This window comes from Oxyura jamaicensis, chromosome 13 (assembly GCF_011077185.1).
Source record: "Oxyura jamaicensis isolate SHBP4307 breed ruddy duck chromosome 13, BPBGC_Ojam_1.0, whole genome shotgun sequence".
NCBI classification, from domain to species: Eukaryota; Metazoa; Chordata; class Aves; order Anseriformes; family Anatidae; genus Oxyura; species Oxyura jamaicensis.
This window is the reverse complement of record NC_048905.1, coordinates 17846056-17864363: the sequence shown is the minus strand read 5'-3', so window position 1 is coordinate 17864363 and position 18308 is coordinate 17846056. Positions and strand designations below refer to the sequence as shown.

General features: G+C 51.5%; 2 protein-coding genes across 5 annotated transcripts in view; one reads left to right on the top strand and one right to left on the bottom strand.

Annotated features, from left to right (window-relative positions):
- Positions 1-10330, top strand: part of SHROOM1 (shroom family member 1) — a 42985-nt gene extending 32655 nt beyond the window's left edge. For all 4 annotated transcript variants that reach the window (XM_035338356.1, XM_035338357.1, XM_035338358.1 and 1 more), the window contains 6 exons: positions 670-3469; positions 4431-4510; positions 4830-5420; positions 6217-6367; positions 7590-7862; positions 9495-10330. In XM_035338356.1, the coding sequence (XP_035194247.1) occupies positions 773-3469; positions 4431-4510; positions 4830-5420; positions 6217-6367; positions 7590-7862; positions 9495-9749 (4047 nt within the window). In that variant the 5' untranslated portion in view covers positions 670-772 and the 3' untranslated portion in view covers positions 9750-10330. The remainder of the gene's footprint in view (positions 1-669; positions 3470-4430; positions 4511-4829; positions 5421-6216; positions 6368-7589; positions 7863-9494) is intronic.
- A 5476-nt stretch (positions 10331-15806) lies between these two features.
- Positions 15807-18308, bottom strand: part of SOWAHA (sosondowah ankyrin repeat domain family member A) — a 3070-nt gene continuing 568 nt past the window's right edge. Inside the window, exon 2 of the mRNA XM_035338370.1 lies at positions 15807-18299. Coding sequence (XP_035194261.1) covers positions 17295-18299 — 1005 coding nt within the window. The 3' untranslated portion in view covers positions 15807-17294. The remainder of the gene's footprint in view (positions 18300-18308) is intronic.

Genomic DNA, 18308 nt, shown 5'->3' with positions numbered 1-18308 from the left:
TGGCGAGTTCCACCTTTTTCAAGAAAACAGACGTGATATTTAGCTGGTAGGACTTGGAGGCAGTCTGCGTGTCTTCAGAAGGTGTGTCGCTGTAAGGTAATGTACTGGGTCTGGCTGTAAAACCACCACAGGTAAGTGCAGCCGTGTGGCTGCTAAGCCTCGTGCTGTTCAGGGGAGGGCCACGTCCGTCTGAAGGAGAGCCGGGCGCTGACCCAGGGCCGTGAACGTTTCTGGAAGCACAACCAAAAGTCACCGTGAAGCTTCATCCCGCCAGCTGTGTGCTGTAGGTAGGTACCTCCAGGATTAGGCAGCCCTGGGCTGGGGCTTTCAACCTCTCAGGTTTCTTTTTAGACAGATACAGAAACTAGCTTTGAATCTGGCCCTTGATGCTTTGTCGTTGTAGTGAGAGGCATCCCCTAATTGTGTACGTCGTCTGTTAGATTTAATGAACAGCTCTTATTATTAAAGACTGAGTTCCTCCATTCGTGACAGAGGAATTGATCATTCCAATATCCTGGTAATTACTGGAGCCATCTAGCTACTCTGAACGCTGTTTTCAGGTTCTCATTGCCAACATGTGTGACGCTGACTGCCTGGTCTCCCAAAGTGCAGCTGGGATCCTCCCGCTGAGCCTTTTTCACATCTGTTTTTTTGTTTGTTTTATTTTAGGATCCTCTAAATATTATTGGAATGTGGCTGCGGTGCAAAATGCACTTTTTCAGCGGCTCAGTTGCGGACATCTAATCGGAGCGTTTCCTGGAAAGGCTTCGGCATGGCTCTGTCTGGGAATGAGATAGAAAGATGGACTCCTGGGCAAGGCGGCCGAATCGGAGAGCTGGTGGAGCCCGCGGCCTCCCCTGATGGCAGTCGTCTGTCACCAGTGACGTCCCTTGGCAGCGCAGACCAGCTGCTGCACCTCCCTGGAAGAGCAGACTCTGCTTACAGCTCTTTCTCAGGGGGATCAAACGTTCCGGAGTACCCCACCCCATCGTGTTACGGTGAACACTGCTCTTTGCCTCCCGAGCAGGTACCGTACATGGACTCAGAGTATGTCAGGGGGATTTATAATCTCAGCGCGGCAAACTCTGGTCTCAGATGGCTGCAGCCACACAAGGCACCAGACCCGGGCATCCGTGGCGCCCCTCACAGCGCTGGGCTCGCGGGGGGCTTTGGAAGCACTCCTTCCCCTGGGGCTCCCAGCCAGGGACCGCCGCCTCCGGCTGCACCGCCACCCTCTCCTCCCGTGCGACTCGACAGCTTCAGGGTCGCCAGACACCTTGAGAACACGAGAGGGAGACGTCACTTGGGAAGCCTCAGCGAGGGCAGTGCGCAGCCAGCGGATGTGTCATGGAGCCAGAACAGGGATGAAATCCCTGAGCCAGATGCAGCGGCAGCCGGGAGAAAGACCGTGGAACACAAAGGTTGGTGGTCTGCTGGTCCTGCAGACGGGGTGTCTGTGTCAAAAGGTCCAGGGTTAAGGACAGTAGAAAATGCAGAGAGGAGCCCAGCCCAAAAACCTGTGAAGAGAAGTAATCCCCATGTTTTCAGCAGGCCATCTTCGTTCATTTTCCAAGAGTATTTAAGGACTGACTCTGTGGCTACTGTCTCTAAAATTTTTTCTGCATATAATTCAGCTCATGCTCATCAAATTCCTGTCGAGATGAACTCCAGGCCCTGTCGCCCAGGGCATGCCAACCCTCGCCCTGTTAATGATACACAAGAAGACAAACAGTATCCCTGCAGCGTGCGCAGGCCAAGTTTCAGAGAAGCAGATCTGCGCAGCACGGTGCCAGAACCCAGCCAGTGGAGAGGGTCCTTGCTCTGCGCCCAGTGCCCGCTCCGTGCCGAGCTGCGTTCAGAGCCGGGTCGGGATGTGTTTGAGGACATTTGTGACTTTAAATACATGGAGCATGCTCTAACTAAAAATGCATCCAGGAAGCTGAACAGTTGTACAGATGAAATTTGGTGCTACAACTACAAAGGAGAGCTCGGGAGTGGTGCTGGGGAACTGCTCCTGAATCCCCAAGCCAACACCCAGAAGCCATCGGTGTCCTGCAGCCACCATGCTGCAGAGCCAGCTGATGCCGACCAAGCAGCTTTGCTCAGACCAAAGGAGGATTCCACATCACAATTTTTAAATGAAGCCAGGAAAGAAAAACAAGCCAATAACAGCAGTGCTGAGCTTAGCGTGCATCTAGAGCAAGAGGAAGCTCCTGCTCCCTATCAGAAATATCAGCCTGAACTTCAAGAGCAGCTCTCCAGAGAGCTGTGGGACGACCTTGCTGGTGAACAAATAAGCAGACAGACGACTCCCATGCTTTACTACCTCTCTGGGGGAAAAGCCACCAACATCCTGCACCACCACAAGCTCGCCCAATGTCAAGAGGGCTCCAGGAGCTCGCCGGAGGAGTTTCCAACAAGCAGCCACGCTCCCTCGGTGAGGAGTGGAGAGGAACAGAGGGAAAGCGGGCAGCGCCAGCCAGCCAGCCAGCACCACCAGCGTGCCGCTGCCGGGCTGAATGAGACTGGAGGTGTCGTTCTCGGGAGTCCTGCTTCATCCATGGATGAGAGTTTCAAGAATGACTACAGAGAGAAACTTAAAGTGGCTCAGAAAAAGGTTCTGAGGGAAACCTCCTTTAAAAGAAAAGACTTGCAGATGAGTTTGCCTGTTAGACTAAGACAGAAGCCCTCCAAGAGGCCTTCAATCGAACACCTGAGATCTTTCTCATTATCTGGTGCGCATGAGGAAGCCAAACTCGCTCCTTGTTCCCCCTCTCATCTAGAATCCTTAGAAAGTTTCAACAGAGATGGAGAAATAAAAAGGCCACAAAGGGGTCAAACAGGGGGAAGGAAAAGGGAAACAAAAGAGGAAAAGAAACTGTGTTATTCTGAGCCTGAGAAACTCGATCAGCTCGCAGACAAGGAAGTCCCGTGGAACCAGGTCAGGGGGGAAAGGACTGAGCCGGGCACAGAGGCAGCCAGGAGAAAGACCCTGGAAAACAGAGGGAGGGCTCTTTCCAGCTCTGGTATCTCCCGGACAGAACTGAAACAAATCCAGCACACCGCACTTGTTGAATACATGGAACGGAAGATTAGCCAAAGACCAGGAGGCACGCAGCTCGTCCCGCTGCATAAGCCGCCCCTGCAGAAGAGGCCGTCGCTTCCTCAGTGGCCTCCTGGCAAGGCTTCCAACCCCAACGGGAGCAGGAAGATGCACAGCGATGAGGTTTTCTGCCAAGTGTTCTCTGAAGAACCGCCACCAGATGTTTTCCTCCCCCCGAGTGTGGTCAGCAGATGCAGCCCCGGCTCTGCCGCTGCTGGGCCGGTGCCCTCGGAGCCCAGCCCGTGTCCTGCAGCCGGTGGGAGCCGTGGCTCTGAGCAGGCACCGGCCGAAAGCCTCCCCGGGGCCGGTGCTCCTGCTGCTGCCCCGGCTGCCCAGAGGCCCGAGTCAACGCCTCCTGCTGCCCAGGTGAGAGGGGCTGGGACAGGGGCTGCCCTGAGAGAAAGCAGGCGGGCTGTTCGCATGAGAACCCTCTGAACAGCAGGAACGGGGACGAAGGCCTGATGTTGAACACGTGGTAGAGAGATGAAAGAAGTCGTGGCAAGGCACGCTTGCTTAATCTGTAGGAAATGCGAGGTAGTGGCTGGGAAGCAGAGCAAATGCGCTGTTTTTGCAGCATGCCGGAGAATTAATTAGGGGAGGTTTTAAAGAAGTGCCACCAATTTTGATGCATTAATGATAACAATTTGTTATTCTCAGAAGCATTATGTAAGGCAGCATTACGAGCAGCAGACCAACAACGTGCTCTGCAGTGTGAAGAGCTGCAGCGATTGTGTAAGGGTGGGAACTGCAACGGCCGACTGAGCAGCGTGCTCGGTCTGGGCAGAAGCACTTGTTATCGTTCAACAAGTGTGCAGTTCTAAAGAGGGCAGGGGGGAAGGCTTCTAGCTAAAGCTTACCCTTTGGGAAGTTCCTGAAATCCTGAAATGACTGAAAACCAGCTAGAGACCTGCCCATTGCTTTGCTTCTGCTGTGCTCTGCAGTCACAGCCCGGGAATTCTGGAACCTTTTTGGCTCCTGAATTTGAAGGACAGAGGCTGCCAATATTGTTGCAAAAGGAAATAATAATGAAATGAAAAGAAATATTCTATTTTACTGCTAAAACTACCCAACTGAAGCGACTCCCTCCAACACTGGCCACCTTCTGAGTTGTGGGGGTTGGTGAGAGTAGAGCCTGTGCTTTGGTGCTAGCCGTTAGTTGGTTTTCTAGGGAAAAACAGGTGGATGCCACCTAGACAGAGTACGATGGCATCCGCAGTAATAAAAAGAGATGGAGAAACTTAAAACACCCCGTGCCCTCCAAACAAAAACCAACAAAACACCGCCTTGCTAAGCCAGCCGCCTGTACCGGTGCCATTCTCGTTTCCAGGAGGCGGAAGGATGTGCCAGCGGTGCCAGCGGGGCCGTGTCACCGTCTCAGCCTCTTGAGAGCTGCCTCGGCACCCCCAGGTAAGGCTCCGCGGGGCTCGGGGGCTGCCCATTGCCGGGGGCTGCTGCTCCCCTCGGTCTCTGCCGTGGGGAGCCGGAGCGCACCGCGCCGTGCGCCCGGGGAGCTCCTCCGGGCACCGGGGGCGCAGCTCCCCCGTGCGACCTCCGGCGGAAACAGCAGCTGGGGGGGCTGGGGTAGGTCCAGCCTCAAGGCTTGAACAAATAGAGGAAGCTGGAAAGATGATGACAGTTACTTGTAGCCGCTTAAGCAGCCTGCAAAAGCAGCTGTTGTAGAGGAAGTGTCTCAAATCTAAAGGAACTTCTGGCTTTGTTCTTACAGTTTCTGTGATCGCGTGGGAGGTGGATGCCAGAATCACGAACAAGACAATGACACAACTGAACACTCTTGTCAGGATGCCGAGGAACTACCTCCTGAAACCTCTACTCCCAGCCCAAGACGCGGCACCAAAGAAGATGCCCAGGTGGAAAAGGAATGCCAAGCTGGATCTCCGAATGGCAGTGCTTTAACAAAGCGCCCAGAGCAGCAGCTAAAGGCAAGCGATGCTGCAGTGCCTCAGGAGAAAGGAACATGCTGCCACACGTCGCTGGCTCAGTCTCACCAAGGAGACAAAAACGCACCCAGAGGCTTATTTGCGAAGGAAGCAGCCGTGCTCAACAGCCAGGAAGATATTTGGCAGGAGAGAGAGACCAATCAGTCCAAAAGGAGGCTGTGGTCTGCTGAGGACCAGCGATACGAGGAGCTTGCGATGGAGATTGTTGCCAAAGACAGATCTCTGGTTGATATTCTCATGCCTTGTCCGGTGAGAAAAACTGCTCTGGACCTGATGGAAGGTCTTTTTCCTGTTGATGTTTCCATGCTGGATAAATCACACAGAAGAAAGGCAGATGTACAGCACGTGCAGGGGAACGAGTAAGTAGACCAAAACAATTAACTAACATTTTAAGGTCTTATGGTGCATGAATGTTATGCTTAAACTAGTGCTAAGAAGGCTCGGGGGTTTTTTACACTTTTTTCATTACCAAAGTATTTTAGTTTTCTGATTTACATGTCAAGAAATGAGAAAGAGGCTATGAGTGTGTGATGGAAGGAACCTGGAGCAAACCACACCACGATAGCTGCATGCAAACAAACAAGCTGCGTGCGTGGAAAGCACGAGAAATAAGCAGGCTGTGCATGAGCAGGTGGGCATTTGTGGTATGGCAAATTTAACCCAATTCTGCCAGGGTAAATGTGCTGCTGTTCAGCCAGGCTGTGTCGTCCCCACGCCATGCTGTTTACAGCTTTTGCAGATCAAGGTGTTCAGCAGATCTGTCCACTTCCCGAGCCTGTGGGAGGGGGAGCTGGGGCTGCACATAAGGCCAGGAGCTGGCCCGGAGGTCCCTGCTGCTGAAGGTGGCGGGAGGCACCTTGGTGGCCATGCTGGTGTGTTGTCAGCAGCGTGCTGACCTTGGTGCATCAAAGCCAGTAAGAGACCTTACTGAAAGGGACTATGATAATCCCAGGCCACTTTTTTTTTTTTCTCTGCATCTTTTAAAATATTAGAGAAGTACCCGCTGTAAGATGAAAGAAAGGTGATTTGGAAGTAGAGATGCATAAAACCATGTTCTCCAGACCCCTCACCAGCCTCATTGCCCTTCTTTGGACACAATGTTCATGAACAGAACTCTAAGTGTTTGTCACAGGTGTTTATTTTCTGTACAAATAGCAGGAAGAGCAATGGAGATGTGCCAGAAGAATGTTCTGAACCTGAGCTCAATGCCAAGCAAAGGAGTGACAGTCCCACTTGTAAGGGAAGCCAGGCCCCGAACCGGAGCGGAGATGACACAAAGGACCTAGATGACATCACGTGTAAGAAGGTAGGTAGATGGCCATCAAAGGAACCGTTGTTTCTTCACCACCACCACATTATTGATGTCACATTGATGGACTGCGGGTGCTCCTGTTCATGACGTTGATCCCAGTAACAATGTTTCACCTATAACTTCAAATCATTTTTTTCCAGTAGTAAATTTCCTAGTGAATTGGCAAATTGATCACAAGCTGTGGTGTGTAAATTCTGCTTGGCTTTACTCAGACCTCTCCTTCCACACACTCACCTTCAGCAGGTCGTCGGGGATGGCTCGTGCCTGAAATGAGCCTGCAGGTTGGTTATCCCTTTCCTCGCCCAGCCAGCTCCTGTGCAGCAGCTGGCTCAAATCTGGTTTCAGTAGCTTTAAATTTCATTACAGCTGGCAGCATAAATAAGAAATGGCTTTTCCTCTGAGAGAGCTGGCAGCAGTTTCTGTATGTTACAAGGTCTGTTAATTTCCATACGTGCAGCGAGTAAAGGTAGCGTGGGCATAGCTGGACTCTGGTTCTAGGGATAGACTCAGGGCATCTCGGAAGGGGAACACGTAGCTTTGAAGAATTAAATTATTTTTTCCCTGTAGAAACTTGGCCATAACCTCTCTCAGGTAATTATAGTCTGCCTTCCTGAAGCTCCCGCTGCTGTGTATGTGGTGATATTTTTCGTTGCCCGCTGTTTAACGGCTGCTGCTAGTTATGGTGACCTTGGTTGATTTCCAAAAAAAGCTGATATCGCTCTCCCACTCTGATCTCGGGGCCTCTTCCCATAGCTGCACTGCTGTATGAGAGAGCCTGCTCCGCTTGCTTTGCTACTAGGCACTTTTGCTCACTGGCATCCACTGAACAAATCCCTTTTTCTGTGCATATTATAAATGAAATTCCAGCCAGTTCTTGTGTGGTAATCGAGCTGTGGCTTCACGGTCACGTCTTAGACAAAGCCACGTGTATACATGTTGTAATCTTTGCAGTTTATTTCTGACCCTGGTAGGAAGCTCTCAGAGCTGGGAATTATAGCAGCAGTTAAGGTGATTACCAGTAATTTGCTTTTCAGAGTTTGAGAATTAAGTATCCCTAGGATGATCTCTCTTTTTTTTATTATTATTTTCCAGAGCTTGAAATTATTTTAAGTCTTAAATTCGGCCAAGATGACATGAGAAAAATCCCTTCTTTATGAATGACACGACTTCTCTTCGGCAATAAGCCTCTTGTGATTTTTTTTTTTTCCCTTTGCAGCTGGAACTCATCTCCAGCCTGCGCTCCAAGCTGAGGGCACTGGGGGAGGACAGGGAGCTCGTCCTCTCGGAAGCCAGCGAGTGCGCTGCGCGTGGCAAGGAGCTGGAGGCCACGGTGCGCGACGTCTGCAAGCCCAACGAGTTTGAGCGCTACCTGATGTTCATCGGTGACCTGGAGAAGGTGGTGAGCCTCCTGCTCTGCTTGTCCAGCCGCCTCGCCCGGGTGCAAAACGCCATGAGGAAGATTGACGGCAATACAGATGCCGAGGAGAAGGTGGGTGATGAGAGCACGGGGTGTTCAGTTTGTTCAGATTGTGTCTTTCGAGGTGGGGCTGTGCTCTGACAGCTCTGAGCAGCCGCTGCGTTTGGTACCGGGCAGTGAGGGGCTGGGTCTCCGCAGCCCACCACGGGCAGTTTGGTGCCGGAGAGCCCTTGTGCATGGCCAGCACCGCCTCTGCTCTCGCGGCAGGGTGGTGGCATGGCAGGAGCAGCAGGAGCTGGGGCTGAGCTTTTGAAGCCGTGACCGTTCCCTCTGCAGCAGATCACAACCCCTGCTTCAGAGGTGGTTGTTTTCCCACTGGTAACTGCAGCGTGGTAATTACAGCTGTGAAACCTCATTTCACTTAAAGGGCACGGCTGAGCTATAGGGAGCAGGAGGAAGATGTGGTCACAACTTCAGGTAGAATTTCCTGTAATTTAACTCAACCAGCCACTTTTGCTGGAAAATTAGGAATTGTCTCATGTCACCGGGAAAGCTTTTCAAGTCTGAAATACACTTTTTTTCTAGAGAAGACAGCTGAGTTTATCCTAGGAATGATGGTTTCCTGCTGTCCTTACTGCTTTTAGACATGCTTTTATCAAAGCGATACCTGCTGCTGTTATTCTTTGTTCAGAAATTAGAAATCCTGGTGTTCCTGCCGGGGTCCCTGGAGCTGGGCTGCTGCTGACCTTTCGTGCATGTTGTAGAGGTTTGTTGTAGTTTGAACACAGAGGGGCACTAAGAATCCTCCTGTGCAGAGTGCCGTGCAGAAGCAGGACCTACCTGCTCTTTGCTGAATAATTCTGGGCAGCATTTCACACCTCACAGACTCTGTGCTTTGTGGTTGGCAGGGGGCTGCCGTTTCCTTCGTGTTCTGTTTGTCCTCCTCGTGTAAATACATTAAAGTAATATATTATTTTGGAATAACATGCTCAGTAAAGACTTGTTTACGTGCCAGTATTTTTTGCAAGTATCTCCCAGTCGCTGCAAGTGCCCCAGCAGTCACCCTCTTGGCTCCAGCTGCCACCCTCAGGGTGCAGGCGGTGGCAGTGCTCTGTGCTGTTCATGGTCTTGGTCCTGAAACCAGGGATTTTCCATCCGGGCTATCCCTATGAAAATCCTTACAGCTGAAAGAGAATCAGCTGAAATGTGAAAAGGGTTAAAAGCCCATAGGACAGGCAAGGCTTGACACTTGTGGATTTGGGAAAAAGAAACCTTTGAACAGTTACTGTATGTATCACAGTTACTTTATTACCTGTGCATTTTAATAGAAGAAACACGGTATTTTCCTATGACATTGGCACTCTGGCCACGCACAACTCAGAAAATACAAAGATGTGTGCTTAAAACACTGCTAATTGCAAGAAGATGGATGCAGGCTACTCTAAAATTAGCAGAATGTTAAGTACATTGATTCTTGTCCTGAGGGCAGCGTGGAAGAAGTGAGCCTTGATGGGATTTACTGGGTGTCTTTACCTTGCAAGCCACAAAAAGAGTAATTTAATCTAGAACAAACTCATGTGGAACACAAAGCCCACAAGAGGAAGTAATTAAACTAAATCGACTGTGGCTTCCAAATTACGATCCAGAGTCTGCCAGGAATGATGAGTTTTCACAGCGTGCTGCTTTGTTTTTTCATCCCCTTAGCAATCGCTGAACGAACGGCACAAGCTCTTGTCTAGACAGCGGGAAGATGCAAAAGACCTGAAAGAAAACCTGGACCGCAGGGGCAGAGTGGTCTCTGGCATCCTCACCAAATACCTGACGGAGCAGCAGCTCCAGGACTACAGGCGCTTTGTGCAGGAGAAGACCTCCTTGCTGATCGAACAGAAGGACCTCGAAGAGCAGATCAAATTTTTCGAAGAACAGTTAGAAAATCTCGAGAAGAGCGTCCCCCTCTAATACCCTAACGGACCGTCCGTGTTTGTACCTGGTCATTTGTGACGTTTCCCTGGGAATCCGTGCACGCTGACCGCCCTGGGCTCACGCTGATGGCCTGTGTGATGCTGTGAGTGCCCCAGGACCGACAAGTGCCTAGAGGCTCAGGCACACTCTAGGCACACTTTCCCCCTTGGACAGGCCAAGCGACAAAATCCTGCAGAGAGTAGCAGGCTGCGTTCTGGGAATGACTGCCAGGATGTCTCGTTCCTCTAAATTTGTCATGTATTTCCCCTTGTCGTCTGTCCGTCTGTTTCCAGAGTGACATAACTGCAATAAAAGAGCAGCACGAGTCTGCACCTCGTGGGTGGGTGAGTGTTGGAAACGGAAACAGTGCAGGTGTGCAAATCGGAGCTGCGACTGAACAAAACCATAGGGCACGCTACGGGCCGTTTCGGTGAAACTCCTGCACTTGTTCCTACTGCTTATGTACGTGACACAGTAAAAATACATTGCTGGAAGAAGATAGTAACTCTCTTAGTAGTTGCCTTCCACGAGTACCTCCTGGCTCTGCGCAGCCCAGGTGGGCTGTTCAGTAGCAGGTCTTATGAGGGCAGAAAAAAACGCCGGTAGGTGTCGAAACCATCTTAAAAGAACATTTCTGGGAACGTTAAACTCTGCACTTATTCCTGCACGCTGTGTTTGCAGAGTCCTCGCTATGCTTTTGAAGTGTTTATTTTTCAAGCAATGCCTTTGGGGCTGTTTTTAAGTAGCTTTCAGTTGTCAGCGTGCACGAGGAGTGCTGAGCGGCTGCAGCAAGAGGTAGGTGGGGAGGGCGGAGGAAATAATTTGGTTTCAGTGAGGCTTTATATAATTCCCTTGGCAAAAATCTTCTAAACTAACGTGTTTTGAGTCAAACCAGTGATGTTGCTGTATTTAAATTTGAGCGATTTTTTAAAAAAAGTGTTCGGTGTGAGCTGCACACCTCGATCATGAATGAGGCAGCTCGGAATCTGTTTGTAGTATTTGTAATAAAGGGTGCGAGGGGCTGGTTTAGAACAGAGTAGTTTTTTGTCCTGCTGGTCTGACCAAAATGGGTTGTGCTTGATGCTGGATGCGCTGTTTTACCGGACACAACTAACTCCAGCGAGCAGTGCCCAGGTGCTCAGCTGGATGGCTGTTTGACTTCAGTTTAGCTCATCACAATAAAGTCTGGAGTCTCTCAGGTGGTTGAAGAGTGGGGCGGTGCATCCGTGCCAGCTGCCACCGCTACAAAATCCACGGTCTCTCCTAGACTGATAAAAATGTGTGGTTCCTCTCCTAGCCGAGGATAACCACCTAGTCAGAAATAACTTGAAGCTGGTACATGCCCTGAGGGGGAAGGAGGGGCCTGCACCCTTTAGTTTTTGTCTTTTTGGTCCTTGGTGTCATGGAGAAGACTTTTGTTACTCCTCCCACTCTGGCATCCACAGGTATGTTTCAAAGAGCAAAAATTAGAAATAACTTCTACTCTGTTTTGCCAAAAGGCGTGTGTCTGTGCTCCTCGTTACTTCTTCTAAACTGTGAATTTCAGGCAAAGTGAAAATGATACAGCGAGGAAATCGAAACCTCTTTGCTGGCAAGCAGAAACAACACCTCCAAGGCAGCAGCAGGTCTGGATGTCAGGTGGGGGCTGATTTTGATGCTGATCCTTTGTTTTTGGCTTGTTTCCAGTGGCCAAGCCCAAGGCAGCGGTGCCAGCTCATGCTGGAGGTGAGTCGTGTGCAGCACTCCTGGAACAGCTGCGTGCTACCATGTGGGCTTGTAAAACCACAGTCTGGTGGGCAAACACAAACGGTGATTTAACCTGATCTTAAGAGCCTTGCAGAGCATCCTTCCTAATGCATGGGAGCAGCCCCAGGTGCTTCTGCTAATGGTCAAAGGCTGCAGGGGCTCAAAATCACGTCTGTTACCTGCGAGAGAGAACTTTTATTGCCTAGAGCCAGCGAGATGAGCGCATATCGCAGGTGTGGGGTAGAGCAAGTGGCCAGTGGAAGGAGAACGTGCCTTCTGCTCGTTTGGCGGCGCCTTGGCAGCGACTGCGGGAGTTTTAGAGGTAGAGGCTCGCTTAGGATTTGATTTAACACCCACCGCAACGTGTGGGAGTCACTGCTGGATCGGGAGCTGCTGTTTCAGCCTCTCAGGCACTAAATTGAAAGGATTTTATTATTTTTGTTTTTTTAAACCCTGGCCTCGTTCTCTCCACGGGGGCGTTTTGCTGTGGGACTTGTGCGTGCGGAGCTAATTAAGGAAGGGAGGGGTGCAGGGGTTAATGCAAATGTACTGCAGAAGACGTATCTGGTGCTTGTGAGAGCTGCCTTTAATAACTAGGAGGATGTTCTCTGCTTTGGGAATTCATGGCAACCATCTGAATAAAATTTTAAAAATAAATTCAGAGCAGCGTTGCAAGGCTAATCTTCTACACCCTAAGGGAGCCCACGTACACGTGGAAGGATAATCAGGCAGTGGGAGTCGTGTCACCTCTGGGTTTAACAAAACGCACTCAAGAAGCAGCTCATGAATTTCCCTGTTCAACAGCAAGAGGCATTAAAGGTTGTGTGAGCGATTCTAAAATGTCACATGAGCCTCGCAGCTGAGTCATCTCACGGATAAATCCACGGAGAGAAAGTACGGGCTGAGCTGGTGGGCTTGGTGTGGAGAATAAGGGACACTGTTGAAATCGTGTGCAAACAGCCAGGGGTCTTTGTGACGGCCTCCAGCCCACGGGAGGAGCGCAGGAGCATCCCCCAGCACCTCACCCCGTCACCACGTGAGAAGCAATCCCTCGTGACGTCCCTGCCTGCTGGCAGCTCCTGACGGTGAGGCCGCAGCACCCGCTCCGGGGGTCCAGCTGGCTGCCCCCTCGTGCCCGTGAGGTCGGTGCCACAGCGAGGTGCCAGCAGCAAACGGGGCTGAGACGTTCCCAGCAACGGGCAGAGGCGCCTGGGCAGAGAGCTGCCTCGAGGGAGCGATCCCACCAGAAGCTGCTGATATGGATTTACTAAAAAACGTCCTGAGGTGCAATTTGGTGGCTTTGGGTGCGCCTCTTGTTGCTGTTCTGGTCCCTGACTTCACGAGGCCCGGGAGGCAGGCAGCCACTGGTGGCGGTGGGATCCAGGGCTGCACCCTGCATCGCTGTCCTCAGCTGCTCCTCAGCGAGGGAATATGAGCTGAAAGGTGGCAAAGGGGAAACGCGACGGGCTGTAGCTCTTGCTCCTGGGGACACAGCAGCCCTGGCTGTTAATGCTGTTTTTCTGGTGGCAGGAGACAAAAATTCAGACACTGCAGTCAGTGACAGAAGCTGAGCCCAGTACAAGGGCTAGATGTGCTTGACGATTTGCTTTGTCTTGTAAATTAGTGAAATAAGCCTTGGCCCTGGAATGGAAAGCGAACGCTCCTCATCACGAGGCAGAGCTTGGGATCTGTGCCGTCCCGCTCTGCCCCTGCGGTCCCACCACAACAAAGTGCTGATCGTGCCTGTGCTACGTGCGGCCAGGTCGGTGGTGTTAATCTCTTCATTAATTATAGGGTCCCACGTTAGAACAAATCAGTGCAATGAGCAAAACCAGCCGTGTTGCCATTTTACTTCGATTAATATGCAAATTAGGAAGCAAATGGACCCGAGGAATGTAGGTCATGGTGGAAATGCACAGAGCACAAGGAGGGGAGAGCAACGAGGAGCTCAGGGGGGCTGTCTCACGGCCCTCACCTCCCCTCGGTTCATTTTGCAGCTCCTGCTGGGTCTGTTGGCAGTCACCAAGTGACTCTCCTGCTGGACGTTGGGTTGGTGGTAAAGCCAAGACCTCGTAAAGGCTCCTTTGCAGGGCAGGGTCAGCATTTCCCAAGGATTTCATGCAACAGCTGGTTGTGTTCAGTTCTCGTGGGAAGAGAACTGAGAAGAAATCTACCTGAAGCTCCCACAGCTGCCTTGCCCCCAGTCTGATCAAACAGCCCCAGTCTGGAGGACAAAGCCTGGCCTTTGGCACAGAACCACAGCCCGGAGCTTGTTTGTGACCTCCTCGGGGCAGGCTGTTGAGCTGAGACTGCTCAGGACCTGTTGTGCTGGTGAATGGGCAGAGTTACGTTACAAAAATGACCTGAGTCAGGGTCAGACAAACATTAGCTTTGGTGATCCCTGCTGCTAAAGTAAAACCTACGGCAGTTTCGTGGGTGTGGTCACTTCACTGAGTGTGGGGCCAGGGACTCTGCTTGTGTTGCCGACAGGTCTAAGAAATTACCTTGATTTTGATTTACATACCGATAACTGCGTGCTTGACAGAAGTGAGCAGGGAGATTATCTCCACGTTACAGCTGGAAAACACACAGGACAGGTAGGCAGACTGGTCACCAAGGCAAAACAACCCCCAGCTGCTGAACCCTGGTCCTGTGTTGTGGCTGCACCCACCCTCTCGCACCCTGTACGCCATTTCCACGCAGCACAACCAGAGCCCAGGGGTAAAAGTTTTTTTTGTTTTTATCCTTTCCTGCAATCAGCTTTGATGGCGCAGGAGGCAGCCCCCGGCTCTGGGCTGGGCCACAGGCTCAGGTGTGCCTGGCTGGCGTGCTGTCCCCTCGCAGTGCTGCTGCTGGCGTGCTCACAAAAGCCTCCTGGTTAAACTTTACAGCTGTCATTCGTTCATGTCAAAGTCCTGTCGTGTTCAGCCGGGTTTGGGCTTCAAGGAGTGAAATGTGAGAGGAAGCTGTTAAGCTGGGGGATTCATGAAGCAGTACTATGCTTAGTCTCTGCCAAGATACTCCCACGAGTACCGTGTCCCCCCACCGTGTAAGCAGCAGCACACGAAACCGAAACCAGGAAAGCTGAAGGACTGGTTTTACTTCAAACTGAAGGCAAGTCGTGTTTTTGTGAAAAAAGGACTGGTTTTACTTCAAACAGAAGGCAGCCTGTGTTTCTGTAAAATGGCAGCGGTGCGTTCTCGGCACCTCGGAGTGTTTGTTTGCACCCGAAGGCACGCGGCACGGGGTGCACTAATCACAGCCTCCCTAAACACTACCTTTTCCTTAACGTGCTCAGCAGGGAGGAGTGAGCTGAGTCACGGCACAGCCTCGTGGGCAGAGCCTGGCCCACCCCACCCGCGTGGCACTGCCAGCCTCCGCACCCCCCAGCATCGCAGCCCTTGGCCAAGCGCCTCTCGGGACCACAGTGAGGACGAGGGCTCCACCAGCACTGCTGGGGGCTTTCGTAGCGTGCCAGTTAATGGTGGTGAGGCCTCTGAGGAGAGAGGAAGGCAGAACTTCCTTGATGGGACGTGTTGCAACAAAGCCTTATCGCAGACGTGACTTCTTCTTTCTGCCCTGACGCAGCAGCGCAGGAGCTTTGAAACCTTCTCCCTGCTTTCTGAAGGTGAAGTCGTAACCACAACGTGCAGTGGTTTGGGTTTTTTTTTTTGAACAGAAGCACTCCATCCTCATACCTTGCCTCTGCCTCAGCTTGCTTTTACTCAAAATTAGCACTAAACATTCAGCCCCGTGACGTGACTACGTGCTTCACTATACCTATTCATAACAAACCTCCACATAGGACTGAGTCAATCTGGAGACAGCTTCCAACTCGCACCGAGGCAGCCTCAGGTCTGCAGGCGCCTCAGAGGTAAGGCAAACACACACGCACGCTTCTGTGGTTTCAAGAGCTACAGCAGAAAGGTGTTTAATGTCACTAAATTGAGAAAGGATTCTTAAAACAGAGGGACAGACGTTTTTCCTGGAGCTCTGCGAGCCGACCCCGCAGCACAAGCCGCAGTTTCAGACGACCGCACCGGTCACACCAACAGCTATGGAGCAAACAGAACTTTTTTTTAACCCTACTCCAGACATAGAAGTCATGAGGTGCCTGCATTAACATTTGCGTAACAACTTAATTAGTTCAATACGGAAGCAGACGGGTGCAGAATAATCCCATTCTCTCCCGAGAGCAGCTGGCTCGGTCCCTTCTGCGCTCAGCGGCTGCAACCAGCACCAGGACCGCGGGGCCAACGCTCCACAAACAAGGGCAGCGCCTCCACCCCAGCGCGGTCCCACGGCGTTCTCTGCTGAGTGTTTGGGAGAAGCCCATTACGGACAAAGAGTGGAAGGATGAGGCGTAATTCAAGGCTGGAAACAAAAATCAAAATCCACATTCCTGAAGTCACTGACTCGGAAAGAAAGGCGAAGCACGCAAACAAGTGTCTGGGTACAGAAACCCAAACACCCGGCTGGGACCGAGAAGCACAGCAAGCGCAGGACTGCCTTTGTCACCTCTGAGTTATGCAGTTCTGTTGTAAAGTTTTAGATGAAAAATGAGGCCGTTTTAGCAGACTGTGCAAAGCAGCCAAACAGTTTCTCTTCTTAGCTCTGCATCTTCATTTCAGGTTAACTTTAGCCAAATAATTTAAAAAATAATAACAATCTCATGGCAAAATGTTGCTCGCAGCTAGCATGCTTTCTGGAGCTACATGTAGTTCTCTATATAAAACAATTATGTTTATAATGCAAAAGAAAAGTGAGTTTTAGATCAGTGATTCATGCTGTTGAGATATACATTAAGAGGTCATGCAGACGTTTTATATGAAACACCCAGCGAACAAAGCCCAATCTTTTTATAAATATTTTTTGTACGTAGTCCAACATCAAAGTTCAGATTTTAAATAAAAAGAATTAGACATACAAGCCCAACTCTGTTTCCACTTGGCTACTGATGCACTGCACAGGATGAGTCCTGGTTTTCCAGTTCAGTACTTTGCTATCAAACGTCAAAAAGGTTTTCATTCAGATCAAGCGATAGGACTACGGTCAGTTTAAGCATTCACAGTTTTGAGACACGGTTAGTACCACCTGGTCAAAAGGTCCTTCAGGAAGAGGAAAAAACATAAAAGCTAACCTAGGCTTCACACTGAGGTAGACAGGTCAGGGTGACTGAGCAATGAGGGTGTTTCCTTTTCTAACCTCTTAATCTAATAAAATGCTTTAGGCAACAATTAAGACGTGTTAGTATTTCTGGTAGTGAGAAATTTCGTTTTGAAAAAACACAATTTGAAAATACACCATTTTAAAATAGAAATATTCCTCCTCTGTTACCAAAACACTCAGAAACATCATAGAAAACTATGCATCTTTCCTCTAATGCAAGCCTGCTAGATAACAAGCCGTGTTAAAGCAGCCGGCTACCAGGCTGCTGTTCACAGTGTAAAATATGCAGTTCTTTACCTCAATTAGGCTCTTCAGCTGAGGAACAAAGACCAAGAAAGCTGCACCTTAAGCATTTTAACCTGTCTACACACGGAGTCTGTGGTCTTCACTAATTCATCAGCACGGAACACGAACTGTCTGTAACATTCCCTGCGCAGTTTCCTTTCCTCAGGCTTCTGAGAACTGGGTTTCACCTGGTGGCCTTTGAGCCAGACCCTGTTGCTGGCTCGCTTGAACTTACTTCTAAGAAGAAAGACGCGGAGAGAAGAAATCCAATTTACTTCTTCAAGAGAAGACCAAGGCCCCCAGTCACAGCATTGAACAATTCTGATCCCCAGAAGGCAGAGGTTAGTGGCCAAAGAACAGCTCAGAGACCGGCCGGCGTTTCACAACGACCTCCTCTTGCTCCTCCTCCTCTACCACCTCAGAGAGGGAACAATATGAAGGGAAGCTCCCTCTGGTCTTTGGCTTCCTCCTCGGGCCTGTCGTGGCAGCCAGGAGCTTGTTCAGGGATGAAGGCTTCCTTAAGCCTTTGGTAAGGTCATAGAAAGCCATGTCATCAGATATGACTCCCAGGAAAGTGCTGGTGGAGCTCAAGATGGAAGCAGCAATCTTGGTGCTTTTCTTTATGGGCATGGAGGATCCCCCAGTGGTTTCGAGGCTGGGGTCCCCCAGCAAGCGCCTGACAGCAACGGAGGCCCCTTCCCTCAAGCACTGGTGCGGCTTCTTCCCGCTGTAGTCCCTCAGGTCGGTCTTGGCGTGGTAGCTGCGGACCAGCATGCTGATGACTGTCTCCTGGCCGTGCATGGCGGCGAGGTGGAGCGCCGTGTAGCCGCCGTGCGACCTGGCGTCCACGTCAACGTGGGTCCCCTCCTTCTGCGCCACCTCAATGATGTTCTTCAGCATGTCACAGTTGCCACTCTTGGCGGCCCAGTGCAGGGCGGTGAAGCCCGAGATGAAGTCCCGCCGGGCCGCCAGGCTGGCGTCGCCCAGCAGCAGCCCATGGAGCTGCTGGGACCATTGCCCCTCAGCCGCCATCACCAGCCAGCGGTGCTCGGCCTCCTCCAGCGGCACCGCTGCCGGCTCCTCGCTGGCACGCGGGGTCTTGGGGACCTGCCGCAGGTTGGGCGAGCGGCACCTGGCCTCGTCCTCCTCCGGCGAGGGTGACAAGGCGGCTCCGGGCTCCTTGGGCTGCTCTGGGGCAGCGGCTGGCGATGGCACGCAGCGCACGGGCAGCATGCAGGGCTTGGGGACCGGCTCCCGACGGGTCCCGGTCCCACCGGCGGGAAGGGGCACCCCGCCTCTCTGGAAGAGGCCACGGAGCTCAGACACGGCACGGGGCGACGGCAGCACCTCGGAGGG